Below are 17,408 nucleotides of genomic sequence, written 5' to 3' on the forward strand. Positions count from 1 at the left end.
TATCTTCCCAAGGATACAATACCTATTTCAATCATTACCAATTCCTTTAACAGAGAAATTCTTCAATGAACTAAAGAGAATAATAAGGAAATTCTTGTGGAAAGGGGGAAAACCGAGGATAGCGCTAGATAAATTAACAGAATGGTACAAACAAGGTGGTTTGCAGCTACCAAACTTTAAAAATTATTATAGAGCAGCACAATTAAGATATCTATCAGATTTTTATTAAACAAGGGAAAAACTAAATTGGACCAAGATAGAGCTAGATAAAATAGGGGAGAAGGTACCAGAACATATACTTTATAAGTGGGATGAAAAACTGGTGCAATATAGAAGTTCACCAGTACTGCACCATTTACTCAACATTTGGAAGAAGATTCACGTAGAAAGGGAAAAAAAACAAATTACCAACTACCAAAATTATTATTGACGCAAAATCAACTAATCCCTTTCACAATAGATAACCTTTCCTTTAGAGAATGGTAGAGAAACGGGATCAAAAGAATAGAAATTTTATTTTTGGAAATAATTTATTATCATTTGAACAAACGAAGTACAAATATGGAATAACTCATGGTACAATGTTTGCATACCACCAACTAAAAACCTACTTAAAGGACAAATTTGGAAGCATGCTGAGGTTACCAGAAGGAAGCAGCTTTGAATATGTGATTACAGACACAATGATAATTAAAAGATTTAAAACAAACATGTACATCAAACTGGAAGAGAAAGAGAACGAGGAAACAAGCTGTAAACCCAAACAAAAGTGGGAACAAGATCGAAACATAAAGATAAAAAATGAAATATGGGAAAAGTTTTGCTCCGGAACTATGAGAAATATAATAAATACGAGGTTGTACATGATACAATATAATTGGTTACACAAGCTATATATCATGCCCCAAATATTAAATAAATGGGATCCAACATTATCAGATAGATGTTTTCGCTGTAAGAAGGAAACAGGAACAACAGTACATGCAATTTGGGCATGTGAGAAAGTGAAAAAGTTTTGGGAAGATCTAAACCAGGTATTAAATAAAAATCACAAAAAGCAACATACCAAAAAATCCAGAGATCTTTCTTCTGAGTAATATAAGAAGTAAAGAATTAGGCCTCAAACTGGATGAAGCGCAAAAAAGATTTATTATGATAGCCTTAGCTGTAGCAAAAAAATGTAGACCGTCAACTTGGAAATCAGAAGAGAGCCTGAGAGTATAGCAATGGTACATGGAAATGAATAAATGCATTCCATTGGAAAAAATAACATATAATTTAAAAAATAAAGTCACATTATTTGAACGAATTTTAGAACCGTACATGGAACACAACAGAGAGGGCCTACCGCGGACCTCCACCCCCTAAAATGACAGAATGAGAAGAAGATGAAATGAACTGACCCAGTGTGTAAAAGTAGACGACACAATTTTCTTGTTTACTTTCATTGTGTGATGACATTGTTTAATGCGTTTATTGTATTGTACATGTTGAACGTTTAATGGGGTTGGAGGGGAAGGGAAGGGGGAAAAAAGGAGAGAAATGTTTGTGTGTATTTTGATTAATATGGTTCATAGTGTGAAAAATTTTTTAAAAGATACAGATTCAAGACAGTGTTTCCTGCTGCTATCAGACTCTGAATTAGATTTCTCAGTGGAAATAGATGATGGGTGACCTTGCATTGTTTTTAAACTATTAAAGATTGCAGACACTAGTGATTGTGGTTTAATACATGAAATATTCAGCAGGTCACACAACATCCACAGAAAGCAAAGATATATAACCTACGTTGCAGGCCACATCCCTTTGTCAAGGTATGAGTTAAAAGCGGGCACCTGAATAAAAAGACAGAGGGAGGAGGGGCACTGGCCAATAAAGGCAAGAGGTCATAGGAGGATATGGGTGGGAGGGCAGAAGAGAAAAAAAACTGAGGTGAGGGGAGAAGAGGTGGGTAGCTCTTCAAATGGAGAGGAAAGTTGGTGAGGAGAGAGAACAAGTTTGTTTGGCATGAGGCCCTGACAGACATGTCAGTATGGGAATTAGGTGTTTTTAAACTGTATTTTTCTTTGTATGCTGCATTATGTATTCGCACTTTTCTCTCTTCCCTGCACTACTTGACTTATTGTAACATTATTATTTACAATGTTGTTTGTTTGGTTTCTGTTGCACTATCTGCTTGCTTGGATAGCACATAATACTTTTTTGAGCAAAACTTTGTAAATCTAACATTAATATTGACTCAATTTCTCTACATGTCTTTGAACATGGAAGGAAACATTGAGAGAACAATTAGAAATATAAATCAAGGAGACCTTTCGAACCTCTATAAAACTATGGTTACATAGCAACTATAATATCACACTCACTCCTGGCAATTGCATTTTAAGAATGGTGCGAAGCTCCTAAAGAGTGTGCAGAGAATAAAAGAATACTGGAATGATTCAAGTGATAATTGATTTTAGCTTAAGATTACTTTGACAAAGTTAGTTTTCTTCCCAAACCAAAGAAGGATGAGTAAAAATTTGTAAAAAGGTTTATAAGATCATTGTGCTTTTAGATGAAACAAAAAAGATCCCAATAACAAATGACAGTCCACAGCTACATGCAAGATCCTGAAAATGTTCGGGTAAGGAAGATGAGTAGCATTTGTACCCCAGAAAGTCAGACAGGAGTCATTTCCAACAAAGGAGTCTAACTACCTTACATTGATATTCAATGACATTAAAATTTTGGGGTCCTCAACTATTATTGTCCTTTGTTGTTGTTCACCAGAAACTCTAGCCCAGTGGTTCTCAACCTTTTTCTTTCCACTCACATACCACTTTAAGTATTCCCTGTGCCATAGGTGCTCTGTGATTAGTAAGGGATTGCTTAAGATGGTACGTGGGTGGAAAGAAAAAGTTTGAAAACCACTGTTTAATTGTACCTAATTGACTCATTATGTGCACCGTTTCATAACTCCAAAGGAAATGGGCCAATGACAATTTTTCTTAAGCAAAATATTTCAGTAACAATTTCACAACAGTGATTCTCAACCTTCCCTTTCTACTCACATACTACCTTAAGTAATCCTTTACTAATCACAGAGCAACGATGGCATAGGGATTACTTAAAGTGGTATGCGAGTGGGAAGAAAAAGGTTGAGACCACTGCTCTAGCCACATGTGATTTCATTGAATTTCCTCTTCATTTTGATGATTTATTGACTACAAGCAGCCAACTGTGGCTACATATTAGATTTATGAAACATCTATATTTAAAAAAAAAATCCCCTTGTGCTTCAGGTGTGTTATGGTGCTCATGTCATGTTGTCAGCAATGAAAATAACATTTTCTATCTTTGCATCTCAAGCTTCTGAATTTTAAAAACATTGATTAATTCTTGGCCTCTGCTTCTCCAATAATCACACCATACTTTTTTTTTGTTTCAAGAAACACTCTTATCATAATAATTTAACCTTATCCATTACATTCTGTATTATGACAACAGTATTTTCTTTCAATAACAGGAGCTCCAAAACTGTCTGATTTACTTGAAGGTTAAACACAGACTTAACGTGTTTCACTCTAACTGCACCTATTTTCAACCAACATCCTTTTGGTGCCTTAGACTGCATTTTAAAAAAATCAACCCAATTGTTCTACTTACACTTCAGAGCATTGAAGGCTAGGTCATACACTGAGCGTTGGAGTTTGTCATCTTTGAGTTCTGGAATGGGTGATTTGGCATCATTATCATAGTGTACAAGCCTCTTAGAAAGAGGTTTCTCAATATGTATGTTTTGAAATACATTAGCTGAAATCATGTAAACAGCATCAGGGTAGCCATCATTTTCACCAGGTTGTGTCCTACGTGTGACGGTCATTGCATCAAGATACAAAATCTCTGACGATGCTTCAGGTGAAGAGTCTGCTTCATCTTTTGTATGCAACATTTCTGAACTCTTATATTTGAATATTTCCAATCGGTCACACAAATAAGTTCCAGTTATCCTGAAAAGATCAGAATGCAAATTTATCCAAGTTAACAAATTACCTTAAATGATCTTAAACAAAACAATCATACTAAAGAGAATGATTCACAAACCAAAAGAAAAAGTTTATATAACAGTTTACTTTTGTATTTCAACTTTAAATGTTTATTTTAAATTTCTATTCTTTTCAATTTCATCATTTAATTCCACTAGCATTGACTATTCACCTCAAACAAGTAAAAATTATTCACTTAAAGCACTTTGGAAGTACCAACAATATTTCCATTGCATTGTTTCCCAATATCCATCCATAGATTCCAAGGATAGCAATCACAAGATGACCATCAGAACTGGATCAATGGCCAATGATTCCATCCTTAATGCAAAAATAATGGAGCGAAACTGTAATGACAACATCTCAGATTATTTACACAACATAAATTGAGCAGAGAGTTTATTGTGTGTTAACAATGGTGGCATTATCATGCAGTTACAGGCTCAAGTTTCACTTAAAAGTTAAGCACATACTGCAGATCAACACTTTGGTGCAGAATGAAGGGAATGTAGTGTCAGGGGTGATGTCTTTCAGACAAACCAGTACATTGTGCTCACCTCTTTTCAAAAGAAATGTTGAAGATCTGATTTTGGAAAGAGCAGGGGGACCTCTCCTGGTTATCCTTGCCAGCATGGTACAGCACAGTAGAGGACTGTATAAACAGTGGTAGCGAGTCAGCACAGGAGGGACATTGAAAATTTGGCTGAATGGTGCACTGACAACAACCTCTCATTCAATGACACCAAAACCAAGGACCTGATTCAGGGTCAGTCTCAGAACAAATCTAATGGGGGGGGGGGGGGGGGCATTAGGGTAATCGCTGGGAGGTTGGGGAAAGAAACACAGTCTAACATTCCAAAACATGCTCAGCTGGGGAGTTGGGGGGGGGGTAGATGGTGCCTACCTGCCATGAACCTCCTCCGTGAGCCATCATTGCACTTCCCCATCCCTCTGATGTAACAGACAAACACGCTGCTTATAATCACATGGAGACTAATGACGCTAGTGATGTTAGTGCTGCAGGTGGGGGTGGCACAGTTACTCCTGGGGGGTGGGCAATGCCGGCAAATATCACCCCCTCTTGACGCTGGCTGTGAGCTGATTGTACATTTTAGGAAGGGAAAAACAGTGGTGTACAATCCAGTGATCATTAGGGGATCAGAGAGGGTGAGCAAATTTAAATTCCTGCAAGCCACTATCTCAGAGGACCTTTCCTGGACCCAACGTAGTAATTTCATCTTGCTAAAGCATGTCAGCGCCTCTACTTCCTTAGCTGTTTGTGGAGGTTCAGTAATAACATCAGAAACCTTGGCAAACTTCTTCTACAGATGTGTAGTGGAAAGTGTGCTGATCAGCTGCCTCACAGCCTGGTATAGGGGCACCAATACCTTGGAATGGAAAGACCTGCAAAGGATCGTACATCACAGGCAAAACTCTCCCCACCATCAGGAAAATCTATGTGGAACACTGCTATTGGAGAGCAGCAGCAATCAAGGATCTTCACCACCCAGGGCATGCTCTGCTCTCACTTCTCCTATTGGGAAATACAAGTAACCACAAGACTCATACCACCACATTCAGGAACTGTTGCTACCCCTCCACCATCGGACTCATTTAAGGACTCTTACTTTGCACGTTATTTATTACTGAATTTTTTTTTCTGTATTTGCAGTTTGTCTACATTTCTTTCCTTGTTTACATTTCTCTCTTTTGTATATTTAATGGGTAATAATGGGTTTCCTACCTTGTTTGAACTGCCACTCAAATAATCAACTTGCACCAAAATTTAAAGTTATATTAAAAGTCATACATCTTTTCCCAAACCTACCATTAAAAATGAAAAAAACACTCCAAATCTCTTTCATTTGATTCACTGCACCCCAGCTCATACTTCTTACATTTTCATCAGTTCACTATATTCATTGCAGGCAAGCTTTTAAATTGTTTTGTAAATTGGCTACTTGAAACATTATTTCCCATGAAACACCACTTTGTCTATGATCTCACAATAAACTCAACTGAATTTGTTTTGCTTTATATCAACAAATTACTGACCAGCATTTCACTGTTTCTGGACATGTAAAAGTTAAATAGGCGAAATGATAGCATTGGAGGATGTCAGGGAAAGAAAGAAGACTATGGAGAGACATAAAATTATGGAAATTACAGGTACTGTCAGAAAATTCCCAAAATGATTGGAGAGAATGTACTTCAGCAGAGATCAATAATGGCAAAAGTGATAAACAAGCAATACAATGTATGGAAAAAAAAATATGTAGGAAATAGAGATTGGGGTGATATGAAATATAGAAGCATAGAGTATGTAGGATTGAAGAAATGACAAAAGAAAATTTGGATGCAGTTGGAAACTACGAATGAATGCAGAGGGTAGCTGGCACCAGATTGAAATTGTAGTAGAGAAGGACAATGTTTCAGAGAGAATAATGTGATTGAACATTCAGTTTAGGTTTTCCTAAGACTATGAAGTCATAAATAATTTTTTAAAATTCTAAACCAGTGGTTGGGAATGGAGGGAAATGAAATGTAATTTGTGGTGAATTGGTGTCCCATCTATGATCGGATGACAAAAAGGCTGTCTGACAGCACTAAGGTGATCAAAACCACACTCTAGACCTTTACCTTGTCAGCCAAGGATAAGGGTACCAAGACAGCAGGAACACCTCCAGCTACAAATTCTTCTCCAATTCACATGCCTTCTTGATAATACAGTAAAACATAATGGATGCTGAAAATTAAAAAAAAGGTGAAAATGTTTGTATTAGCAATATCTGAAGAGAGGAAAAGACAGTTAATATTTTAGATCTATTATCTTTCACTGGAAAAGCTAACTGTTTACCACTGGACAGATGCTGGTCAATTTGATGACTATTTAAAGTATTTTCTATTTTTTATTTCACATAACCCACAATATATTATCACATCTCCGCCATCTTTGAATCAAAAACAATACATCTCACCACGAGTGTGCCTCCATCATAGACAGCACCTGTTTCCTCAAAAGCAAAGACCTTAAGTATGGGCCATAATACCCATTTCAATTAATGACTAAAAATGATGGTAGACTATAGTAGAGTGGATCTACATGATCAGCCACCTGAGACAAGAGGGCGAGTCACGGGTAATCTGAGTAGTAAGGGAAGCCATAGTTGGAAATCTTAAAGTTGTGATCTATAAGTAAACTTTCAAAAATATTTTGGCAACAGGGTATTTAATTGGGTTAAAATGGTGGTTAATATGTCAAAGGACACATCAAGGACAAGGATGGACAGCAAACTTCTCAAGTATGAGCACTCCTGTTCTTCATTCCAGCCAAATTAAGCTGAGGCGAGAAACCTGAATGAAAAGGTTTAAAAACAAGTTACGAAACAGAATAGGCGAGATTTCGAAGGCAACAAGCATGCAAGGATCTTACAAATGAAGGCAAAATCAGATCTAAATTACGTGAAATCACGACTTTACAAGACTGAGAATTGTTATTTTGCTAACGATGAAGCAGAAATAGAATTCAGCAGAAGTTCCACCAGGTAAAGCAGAGGTCTTAGCTAACGTCTTGAAATTATTCTCTCTTCACCGGTGCCACTTCACCTGAGCGCTTCCAGCACTCTTGGTTTTAATTGCTCATCGTTTTGCTGCCTGTGTCCTCATTTCACAGATTTTAAGATTATTTGTCCATATTATCTCTAACTGTCTTCATTGGTTCACCAACAACTTATCACCAAGTCAACCCTATTAGAAATATTATCTTATCCATCTCTCCCTCCCGCAACTTAAAATGAACTTATTCGGTCTGTCTAACTAAAGTTCATTTTGTTTCTCTATCCACAGATACTGCCTTGACCTGTTGACGTTTTTATGTCAGACTTGTAGATTTAAAAAAAATGTTTAAAGTTAGTATCCAGACTGTTAATTCAACAGTCTCTCACTGCGCTGATTTCACACTGTTGTTCTATTGTTATTCTATTGTACCCTGTTACTTTGCACAATTAGTTAACTTAATAATAAAACTAAAAACACGTCGAAATGCTGGAGGAACTCAGCCGGTCTAAGTTCCTTCAGCATTTCGGTGTGTTTTTACAATCGGAACGTCTACAGATATTCGTGTTTCACCAAACTTTAACAGAGAGGGGACAAAAAAATCCAATTCATCCCCGGCTCCAACTACAATCCCCTCCTTACTCTACCGAAGTTCTAATATCATCTGGGCACCTTTAATTTCCACTTCAGCGGCCGAAATTCCTACCGTGGTTTAAACTCCACTGGGTACCCAAGACTTGCTGTGAAGAAGTCGAGGCAATCACTTGCCCTGCTTCACTGTCCCTGGACCTGCCCCACGCTCGTCGCTCCTCCCCTGTTGGGCGGTGCAATGACCTCATCACCCGGGGTGGCGTCATTCAAATATGGGTTGTACCACTGCAGAAGGTATAAGCTACTGTAATATAGATGTTCCTCTTTTTCTTAAAAGACATCGAAAATGTAAATTATAGTCTTTTCAAGTTATTTTTTTATATTGTTTTAGGTCATTGAAAGTGAATCATGATGTTCAATAGTTTAGAAAATAACCCCCAACTTGTTTGGCACCGCCGGAGCAATGGTTTCCATGGTAACGCGGCCTGCAGGTGGAACGCGGTGTCAGGCCAGGCGCCAGCTTGCTCTCGGTGGTGAGCGTGTATTCCTAATGTGAGTGGGGGCGTCGTATTTATGGTGGATGTTAAAACGTGGCTTCAGTGAAGAGGACAAATGTATACTATGAAATGAAAGACACTCTTTGACAGGCACATGGATGAAATAAAAATAGAGGATTTCGGGGTGGGTTTAGTACTTTTTAAAGGGTCAGCACAACATTAAGGGCTGAAGGGCATGTACTGGGCTGTAGTGTTCCATGTAAAGCTAGAGGCATTCAGCCAGTCTTTCAACGTCCTTAGGAAACAAAGATATATTGGAGATGTTTTGGGCCTCAGAATAATTCTTCGTGGAATAATCAGAATGAGCAAAAGACAAGAAATCTCAGAATACAGACAGTGCTGGCTGGGGGAGGAGTCCAGACCAACAAAAGGTGCTAATTGGATTTGATAAGGGGAGAGGTGAGAATTGATTATGTGTGAAAGGAGATGTAAAAGGGAGAGAGACAGCTGGGGAGGAAAGGGGGGGGGGGGTGTTTTTTTATAATGGAAGCCATAGAAATCAATATTAATGTCATCCTGTTGGAGGGTGTCCAGTCGAAAGACGAGGTGTTGTCCCTCCAATTTGCAGGTGGTCTCAGTTTGGCAATGCATGAGACGATAGACAGATGTCAGCAAGGGATTGGGATGGGGAACTGGAATGGGTGGCCACTGGGAGATCCTCGAGATTGAAGCAGACAAAGCTGAGGTGCTCAACAATGTGATCTCCCAGTCTGTGCCTAGTCTCTCCAATGTAGAGGAGACCACAACATTGTTTCACTTGGAAGGACTGTTTTGGGTCCCGAATGGTGGTGAGGAAGGAGGTCTGGGTGCAAGTTGAGCATCTCCTGTGGTCTTGGGTAGGTACCAAGGGGACGATTGAGGGGAGGGAGTCACAGAGGAAGGCAGAGGGGGGAATATGTGTCTAGTGGAGGGATTACATAGTAGTCCTTGTCTTGGGTGCAGATATGACAGAGGAATAGAGAGAATGAATGAAATCCTTACAGGGGACAGTGTGAAGAGGTGTAGTCAAGGTAGCTGTGGGAGTTGGTGGGTTTGTTGAAGATGTCTGTTGCGAGTTTGTCTCCTGAAATGGAGACAGAGGGATTGAGGAAAGGGAGAATGTTGCTAGAGATGGACCAAGTGAAATTGAGGATAAGATGAAAGATGGCAGCAAAGTGGATGATGTCAACGAGCTCATCATGGGTGCATGAGGCAACACCAAAGTAGTTGTCGGTGTAACTGAGGTGGTTGGGTCTTTTTTTAATGCTGAATTATTCTGAGAAGACTATATCCCATTACATTCAATCTATTTTTATGACAAAATTGGACCGATAAAAAGTAAATTCATCTGGAGGTACACACAAGGAATAAACCTTGTATGGGAACCACCACCTACCACTTCGGCATCCCCAAAGATCTCTATAAGTGGAACACAACAAGATTTATACTTTTGAATGCTTTCAAATTGAAGACAAATACTGCCAACTGTAGTTGGCACTTCAAAACATTCGATATTGGTTGGGATCTCTCAGTGGGAAGGTAGACACCAATAGCCCTGAGTGTAAAAACCCTCCAAAAGGTAGTGGACGCATCCCAGGACATCGCAGGCAAAACTCTTCCCACCATTGAGGACATCTACATGGAATGCTGCCGTCAGAGAGCAGCAGCAAATCTTCAAGAATCCACGCCACCCACCCAAGGTCTGTTCTCACTGCTGCCATCTGGAATGAGGTATGGGTGCCACAAGATTCCCAACACCAGGTTCAGGAACAGCTACTACACCTCCACCATCAGACTCCTCAACAACAAACTCAATCAGGGACTCATTTATGGACTCTTGTGCACTTTATTGATTTTTTAAAAATCTCTCTGTATTTCAGTCAGTTTGTTTACATTTGTTATTCGTTTTCATTTCTTTATTTATTTAATGTATAAACTGTGTACAGTTTTTTTTGCACTACCTATAAATGGTAATTTTCCTTTGCCTGCAGAACAAAGAATCTCAGGGTTATATGTGATATGTTGATAATAAATCTGAATAAGGCAGAGAATACATAATAAACAGAAAGTTAGTGAGGATCGTGTGTCCATAGATCTTTAAAAGTTGCAAGGTAGACCAATAGGTTATTTGGATAGTTAATTAACTAAACCATGGCATTTAAGGTAAATTAACTTTATCTCCACACAGAATACTTCTTGTGGAGAATTTCTGCATTTATTGTTTTTTTTAAATAATTTTTTTTATTTTTCACACTGAACCATATCAACCAAAATACATACAAACATTTCCCTTTTAACATTTATTGTTTTATAGAAGATTTCCAGAACCTGCTCTTTCTTATATTTTCAGTAAGAGTGAGGTTAGGTACTTTCTTCTTTGGCTTGGCTTCGCGGACGAAGATTTATGGAGGGGTATGTCCACGTCTGCTGCAGGGTCGTTGGTGACTGACAAGTCCGATGCAGGACAGGCAGGCACAGTTGCAGCGGTTGCAAGGGAAAATTGGTTGGTTGGGGTTGGGTGTTGGGTTTTTCCTCCTTTGTCTTTTGTCAGTGAGGTGGGCTCTGCGGTCTTCTTCAAAGGAGGTTGCTGCTTGCCGAACTGTGAGGCGCCAAAATAGTTCTCACTACTTTATAGGAAAAATGTGATTTCCCTGGAGAGAGTTTAGGGAAGAAGTTTGAAAAGTAAGAATGAAAGATTGTTCTTCTGATTGGATAAGCAAGGTTTATTTGGCAAAATGATCATCACATTCAAATGTACTGTACTTGAATGTGTACTTGAAGGTTACCTACAGGGCCATGGACATAGTGCTGGAAGGTAGATATGAAGTTGGGTTGCTCTTTCTTGATCAGCATAGTTGGCATTGACTGGCTAGCTGCTGACTTGATTGTAAATGTCACCAAAATCTGATTTTGAATTTTAACAGTAATCAACTAAGTGTAGAAAGAAAATACTGAGTTGGCCTGAACTAGATGGGAGAAACCAATGGAGTCAAAGGTGTATCTTGTGCTCAATAAAAAGTCACTGGTGGAAACTTCTTGATGCCAAACTAAAACATTTAGTATTTAAGGCACTTTTACATAGCCGCTGAGAAGCAGAACATTTTTGCAAATGTTCTGCTCCGCCAGAAGTGTAAAAATATCGAGATGGAAGTTATTATGTAAATTCCATCCTGTAATTTTTCCACCAGGACTCCTACACATCTTTACGGAGCAGCTGCAGTTTAAATTGACTGCAGGCACTCCGTAAGAACCGAGACTAATGAATACAACATCCCCTCTCCGACAAACTCTATTACACAGGAAAGCTGTGTAAAAGTGCTCCTGTGGAAATGACCACACCAGAGCTAAGTATGCTATTTTTTATAAATAATTCAGCTGTTTCAGTGTAAAAATCACTATAGAAGCAGCCCATCGAGTCTGCCCTGTCATTTGATCATGAGCTGATCCATTTCCCTACTCAGCTGGACTCCCTGGCCTTCTCTCCATTATCTTTGATTCTCTGACTAATCAAGAACCTATCAATCTCTGCCTTTAATACACCTGTAATAATCATGCTGTTTCTGAGGGTACAAAAATATACAGCTGAAGCACAAAATACAAGGCACAGATTTTATTCAAGTTACGCCAGCGGGAATGAGTGGTTTGAAGGATAGGTAGACAGTCACCTGTCTAATACGAGTGAATCTCAATTGAATTTTACAGTGGAAAGGGACAAAATTTAAGGGAATTTTTATCAGTCAATCCCTTACAAATTGATAAACATCTCTTTGAATTTGTGTGAGGTACATTGTTTCATGTCTTAACACATCTCAGGGTGTACTTTCTTAAGAAATGGTTGTCGTCATATAAGTATTCACATGAACAAGTCAACTCGAATAGAGTTAATTTCTTACATACAAATGAGTTGCTGTCTGGGAATATCCACGTTTTGTATACCTGAGAGTTAGACTTTAATTATCACATGTAAATTTATCAGTCGGGGGAAATATTTGAATATTTAAGAAACATAAAGAAAACATTTGCTTAATTTCAAAGACAGTAGGCCGTTTCATGCCAAGCCTCCGCCTGGAGACCAGCTATAAGTGCGGAGGGAAAAATATAAACTCACTTTTCATAGAGCAGCCCTAAAAGGCTGCTCGCATCGCATTCATGTTGAGAGCCATCTTGTAGCGCACTCCGGACCTGATAGAGGCGGGGCGACTGTTGCTGTGGCGCCACCAGTCAAGTACGCGGCAGAGCAATGGTCGTCTTCCCTACTCATAATCTTCCATGCAGCTGGAAGCGCTCTGTGTTTCCCAGAATGGTTCCAGCTGCATGGGGGATTATGGTTAGGGAAGATGGCCATTGCTCTGCCATATTTAGAGCTGCTGATGAGTGGCCTGGTGAGGTGCCGGAACGGCCTGGAGCAGTGTCACAGCCTGAACTGGCTGCCCCTGATGGTCCTCTCTGCCCTGACGGCCCCTTCTGGCTGCCCCTGCCCTGACAGCTCCCGCTGACCAGCAATTGCCCTGACGGCTCCTGCTGGACCACCCCCCTGCACTGACCTGATGACTCCCGATGGCCACCCCTGACCTGACATGTCTCGCTGGCCACTCCTGTCCTGAGGGGATCATTGAGGGAGAGGGGTGAGAGGGTCACTAGCTCATGGTGTCGTTGCGATATCATCAGACCACCTGTAGCCAGATGCTTGCAGTGGCATTACATTCATGTTAAGCGGTGGAGCGCAGCACTTCGCCGATGATCCTTCACTGAAAGGGATTGCATTTGGCACCTTAGAGCCGGCCATGGTGCATTCATAGAGGTAAGTCCCCCAACATAAGGGTAGAGAATCTACACCTTCAGAGTCAGGCTTTTTCACTGCCTAGAGCTTATCCGTAATCTTGATAGATAGTTATCAGTCATTAATCAAATGGGAACTGGTTCTTTCAGATTGCTCTAAACCAGTGGTTGACCTTTTTCTTTCCACTCACATACCTCTTTAAGTATTTCCTATGTCATAGGTGCTCTGTGATTACTTAAGGAATTGCTTAAGGTGGTATGTGGGTGGAAAGAAAAAGCTTGAAAACCACTGTTTTAATTGTACCTGATTGATTCGTTATGCGCACAGCTTCAAAACTCAAAAGGAAATGGGCAATGACAATTTTTCTCAAGCAAAATATTTCAGTAACAATTGGGTCTTGAGTAGTGATTCTCAATCTTCCCTTCCTACTCATATACCACCTTAAGCAATCCCTTACTAATCAGAGAGCACTGATGGCATAGGGATTACTTAAAATGATATGTGAGTGGAAAGAAAAAGGTTGAGAACCACTGCTCTAAACTCTTGTGAGCTTTTTGAACAATTCATTAGGGAAGTGGCTTTGATTAGTTAATTTAAATGCTAATTTAGCTTGTCTGGAAAAATTAGTGAACATACAGTTTTACTAAACACTTGTTTTAGCTGGGTAATTTTATATTTAAAAAAACAAAATTAGTTATGTTTTTTTCTCAAAACTGTAATGTCTGGACATCATAAAAATGCAAACTTTAACCCACCAATGATCTGGCCTGTGGCAAAAAAATTCACAAATTTGCCACCCTCTGGCTGAAAAGATTCCTCCACATCTCTGTTCTAAATGGACTCCCTGTAATCATGAATTTGTGCCTCAAATCTGAAGTTGTGCCTTCATTCACCTACTATACTTAATCTACATCCACCACTGTACAGCTAAGTACCATTTTACTACATTGTATTTCATTTTCCACATCTCTGATCATTCTCTTAATCTTTCTAAATCCTTCTGCAGCCTCTCTATTTCCTCAACAATCTTTATGTGTCATCTGCATACGGCCACAAATTCATTCAATAATCCAAATCATTAATATAGAACATAAAATGAAGCAGACCCAACACCAAACCCTATTAGCAACTTAGAATATGATCCCTGTGTTCTGACTCTTTCTTCCTGCCAATCAGCCAATATTGTACCCACGCTAGTGTTTCTTGTTATACCATGGGCTCTTCTGTTGTTAAGTAGCCTCGTGCGGCACCTTGTCAAAGGCTTTCATAAAAATACAAAAGATCCTTTATCTAGCTTGCTTGTCACTTTTTCAAAGAATTCCAATAGATTTTCCCTTAAGGAAACAATGCTTGATTTGGCTTAACTTGTCATGCACCTCGAAGTTCTTTTAAGAATAGACTCCAACATCTGGCCAACCAATCACTAATGTCAGGCTAACCAGTTGATAATTTACTTTCTGCTGGCTCTCTCCCTTCTTGAATAATTGGGTGATGTTTGTTATTATCCAATCCTCGAGGACCATAATAAAATTGATTGATTCCTGAAAGATCATCACGAATGCCTCCATAATTTCTACTGCTACTTGAGCTTTGACTTCCCTTGTCATCCACTGTTGTGACACTTTTCCTCTTTGAATATTTCCTATTCTGCACCTTCCTCATTTCTTGCTGAAACTCCAACTATTTCTGCTGTGTTCCCTTCCAATGTACTTTGGCAATTTCCTCTCTCATGCTAGTGAAATTCCAACACATTTGAACTGTGATGAAGTCCAGAGGACCCCAAAAACCAGTAGCAATAGATATGCACCACAACACAACACAGGGTTAGTTAAACAAAAGTAGTTTTTAATTATAATTGAACAAGAAAACAGAATTAAACTTTAACTTATTACTTAACATACTTACTTAACCTACCTAACCTACTTAATCCCCCCGCTAGTACTAAGCGCAGGTGTGTGTAATGTATATTTAAGATTAGAAAAGTTCTTTGGATCACAGTCCAATTTCACTGATTGCAGGCAATTCTTGTATTGTGTACAGAAGTTAGCATTAACAAAGTTCACCAGGCTTTCATGTTTAACAGCCAAATGGTTACCACTCAGGAGGGTTCTTGCTGGCTTTCAGAGAGAGATTCTTTTTCCAGGACATCCACAACTGATTCCTTCTCAATCAGTCTTGCTGATGAAACTTGCCTCCTTCAGAGTTCTCCAGATGATCCTCTTTCTTTCAGGACACCTTTCAGATCGCCAGTCTTCTCATTTGACCAGACAGCCTTCCAAAGTTTGCCAGCTTGTCCCTCTGGAAATGATTTCTGTGACTTATTTCTCTGTTTCACACCCTCCCTCTCTGAGAGCAAAACTGTTCTGGCCTGCCTGTAAAGATCATATGCTCTCCCAGGCAAGCTGCTGAATGTTGCTATTTTGTTGCTCCTCTGCAAAAATTCTATTTTAAAATGTGTGTGTGTGTGCAAGCCGCTCTAAAAATTCCTCCCAAACCACCTCTAGAAACGCTGTCACAGAACTCAATTTGTGATTGTGATCATTGCCCCGAATGGTTCATTTAAGCTTTCAAAGCACCCAATTCAGTACAGCTGATCTTAGTGGGCTCTTTTCAAGCTCCACTAAAAAAAGGTTTTCTACAAATTCTTGTTCTTGTGATCCATTCCCATCCTGGTTTTTCCAATCTACTTGCATGTAAAAACCCCCATAACTACCATAAATTTTCCCTTCTGACATGCCTTTTTTTTTGCTGTTACAATTCATTGTCCATATCCCAGTTACTATTTAGAGGTCTGTATATAATTGCCATCAGTTTTTTTTTAAACCTTGCCTTTTCTTAGCTCAATTCACAATGATTTTATAATCTTCTGATCCTTTGCCACCTCTTTCAAATGATTTAATGTTATTCCTTACCAACAGAGCCACATCATCCCCTCAACTTACCTGTCTATCCATTCAATACACTGTTTCCTTGGATGTTCAGCTCCCAGTGTCATCCATCCTTTAGCCCTTATTTCGTGATGGCCCTGACTATCCACACTCTACAAGAGGAGTATGTCCCTGCCCTGGCTACCATTCCCACTACCTATTAGACAGGGAAAAGTTAGAAAAACCTGTCCTTCCCTCAATTCTTACACATCCATTTCAGCCTCTGCTCACTAAAACTTCTCGAACTAAAGCCTTACATTTCCTCTTTTACACTAGGCCTCTGACACACTGGCCAATCTGCTTGCGCTGCCCTTCCTTTTATTGGTTATAATTATTTTGCCTATGGAGAAATTTAAACAAGCATCTACCTCTCCCACTGCTTTTTAAATGCTTCTCCTCCCATTCATAATCCCACTCTCATTGTCCCTGACAAGACCCGTAAAATGCTCCCTGACCTGGGTGTAGCTCTCTCACTCTGCAAATTGATTCATCCACCACTGATGTGCCGAAACCTGCAAAAAGCTTTTATAACTCTTCTTCACCACATGAGTGTAGCTCTCTCATTCTGTCTCTAATTATAAAATGTTAATGTACTTACCTACACACCAACAAATTCTTTAAATTTCAGTTCAGGTTTGTTACCATATGTACTGAGAAATTTCATTTTGCAAGCAGTCCCATCTAGTCACCCTATATGTAATTCATCAATAAAAACACAAAGACAAACACAAAGAAAGAATAAAGAAATAATATGACACCTTGGATTGCATAGAACAGGGCATTCCAACACATTGGAATTAAACAGATATTATATAGTCCTTTCATGTTAGGGAAGAACGTTAACACAGGACTCAAGAAGTTGGAAGAAACATTTCTACATATTTATACCTAATATTTGCATATAAGGACTCCAAATTCACAAAAAAAATAAAATATTTATTTCTCAAATTATATGTAATTTTCTCCAAAGGGCTACAATTGTGTATTTCTG

General features: G+C 39.1%; 2 protein-coding genes across 46 annotated transcripts in view; one reads left to right on the plus strand and one right to left on the minus strand.

Moving 5' to 3' along the window:
* LOC138757470 (putative methyltransferase NSUN7) overlaps window positions 1-8,398 on the minus strand; it is a 141,960-nt gene extending 133,562 nt beyond the window's left edge. For 10 of the 22 annotated variants that reach the window (XM_069924820.1, XM_069924830.1, XM_069924825.1 and 7 more), the window contains exons 1-3: window positions 5,857-5,997; window positions 4,586-4,680; window positions 3,649-3,992 (exon numbers count right to left, since the gene is read on the minus strand). In XM_069924820.1, the coding sequence (XP_069780921.1) occupies window positions 3,649-3,992; window positions 4,586-4,680; window positions 5,857-5,859 (442 nt within the window). In that variant the 5' untranslated portion in view covers window positions 5,860-5,997. Of the gene's footprint in view, window positions 1-3,648; window positions 3,993-4,200; window positions 4,376-4,585; window positions 4,681-5,856; window positions 5,999-6,668; window positions 6,775-8,255 lie in introns of those variants that run through there. The other 12 variants (XM_069924814.1, XM_069924810.1, XM_069924815.1 and 9 more) reach the window with 12 other exon arrangements.
* Window positions 6,057-17,408, plus strand: part of rbm47 (RNA binding motif protein 47) — a 365,648-nt gene continuing 354,296 nt past the window's right edge. For 18 of the 24 annotated variants that reach the window (XM_069924838.1, XM_069924841.1, XM_069924842.1 and 15 more), the window contains exons 1-2: window positions 6,057-6,197; window positions 7,359-7,573. The gene's annotated coding sequence lies outside the window, so the exon portion shown is untranslated. The remainder of the gene's footprint in view (window positions 6,198-7,358; window positions 7,574-17,408) is intronic. The other 6 variants (XM_069924850.1, XM_069924854.1, XM_069924848.1 and 3 more) reach the window with 1 other exon arrangement.

The sequence above is a fragment of the Narcine bancroftii genome, chromosome 3 (assembly GCF_036971445.1).
Source record: "Narcine bancroftii isolate sNarBan1 chromosome 3, sNarBan1.hap1, whole genome shotgun sequence".
NCBI classification, from domain to species: Eukaryota; Metazoa; Chordata; class Chondrichthyes; order Torpediniformes; family Narcinidae; genus Narcine; species Narcine bancroftii.